A 1459-nucleotide genomic window follows, 5' to 3' on the forward strand; every position below is an offset into this window, starting at 1 on the left:
CTGATCGAGCTTTCCAAAAACCGATCCGGATCGGAATCGGGTGAATCGGTCAGAATAAAGCTTCAAAAAAATCCGAAATTTTTTTTAAAATTCATTATAAATATTGTTTTTAGGAATTCAATAAAAAATGAGGGTACTCCATTAAGAATTTTCATGTTTTTGAATGAATATGCGAATATTGATATGTTCTTCCCCTGCATGAACCGCCATTCAACATTTAATTTACATCACACAAAAGGATAAACATAGAATTATCATGGAATAAGTATATCAACATACATGGACTACAATAAATCATAAAATTAGTAACATACGATCTAACAATAAAATGATAGACGACGTTGTTGTTCTTCTTGGTCACGCTGGTGCCATTGATTGAATTCGTTTGACAATTCATTGATTCGATCTAAAAACGAATCATCGATATTAGCGGGCGTCTGACTATTCCCATATCCCCGAGTGTTAGTGTTTTGTTGTGTTCCCAATCCAAAATCCCCGAAGCTTGTCCATCCTTCATGCTCACCTGCACTGTCGTGCTCATCCCTACACTGTTGCTGTTGGGACTTGATATGTGAATAATATGGCTGGGATAGGGTGGCCTCAGAATCATCATCTCTCTCATTTTCTCTTAGACCCCCTTCCCACTTTCCCTCATTAGGTGCAATATCACCGACATATTGTGGATACATTGGCTGGCTGCTTCATCTTTCATGCCGCTCATCACTTTCTTCAATATCTTCATCACCGATAGCCTCAAGGAACGCTCTCTTGTGCAACACTGGCTCCTCCTCTTCTACTACCCATCGGTCTGCTGTGTCTGTGACAAATATTGTGTCTAAGTCTATCGGCCCATAGTCTTCAAGCTTCCTTCTTATTTGTCGCTCTCTAAGGTTTAAATTATAATGAACGTGGACTAGTTTATGAAGCTTCTCAGAAGCGTGTCGATTCCTCCTAGTAGTGTGCAACCATTGGAACGTACTCCAGTTGCGCTCACAGCCAGTAGCAGAACATGTTTGGGAGAGCACCTTGATTGCTATCCTCTTTAGGTGAGGTGCATCAGTACCATATATCTCCCACCATTCAGCTGAATTAAAATGTAAAAAGCATTGTAAGGGCAAGAACAATTCATAAGATTAAATATATGAATAAACAAAATATTAGCGAGGGGATAACCTGGATCCATCATAGTTCGAGAATTTCTGGCAAGTCTAGTTCCGAAGGATCCTATAGCATCCCTATACATAGCAAGCTAAAACAAATATATTACGTTTTAGTGCATTATTCCTCACAAATATAACAACTCAATGAAGTTCTTACCCAAACATTAAATAATACCTCTTGTATTGCTGCTACTTGGTTTCGATGGCTTCTCTCCAACCTTGCAATAATGTATCTGACCCATTCCATAATCTTGTGGGGTTGTTCAGGTGTCAAATAGAAAAATTTTGGGTTGAAGTAG

General features: G+C 38.9%; 1 protein-coding gene across 1 annotated transcript; it reads right to left on the reverse strand.

The window, feature by feature from the left end:
* Window positions 1-240: 240 nt before the first annotated feature.
* LOC148781368 (uncharacterized) lies at window positions 241-1459 on the reverse strand. Its single transcript, XM_088872806.1, has 3 exons — window positions 1336-1459; window positions 1174-1249; window positions 241-1084 (listed from the first exon to the last, which is right to left on the reverse strand). Exons 1-3 carry the CDS (start codon window positions 1405-1407, stop codon window positions 702-704), a joined length of 531 nt encoding a protein of 176 aa, XP_088728932.1. The 5' UTR covers window positions 1408-1459; the 3' UTR covers window positions 241-701.

Source organism: Amborella trichopoda, chromosome 7, assembly GCF_054954075.1.
Source record: "Amborella trichopoda isolate Santa Cruz 75 chromosome 7, AtrichopodaSantaCruz75HAP2 v2.0, whole genome shotgun sequence".
In the NCBI taxonomy this organism is placed as follows: Eukaryota; Viridiplantae; Streptophyta; class Magnoliopsida; order Amborellales; family Amborellaceae; genus Amborella; species Amborella trichopoda.

Excerpts from the sequence above, each read along its gene's own strand:
- LOC148781368 (XM_088872806.1), bottom strand. The coding sequence starts at position 1,407 with ATGGAATGGGTCAGATACATTATTGCAAGGTTGGAGAGAAGCCATCGA. Across the intron at positions 1,250-1,335 it reads AAGTAGCAGCAATACAAGAG|CTTGCTATGTATAGGGATGC; the intron begins GTATTATTTAAT and ends TATTTGTTTTAG. Across the intron at positions 1,085-1,173 it reads TCGAACTATGATGGATCCAG|CTGAATGGTGGGAGATATAT; the intron begins GTTATCCCCTCG and ends ATTTTAATTCAG.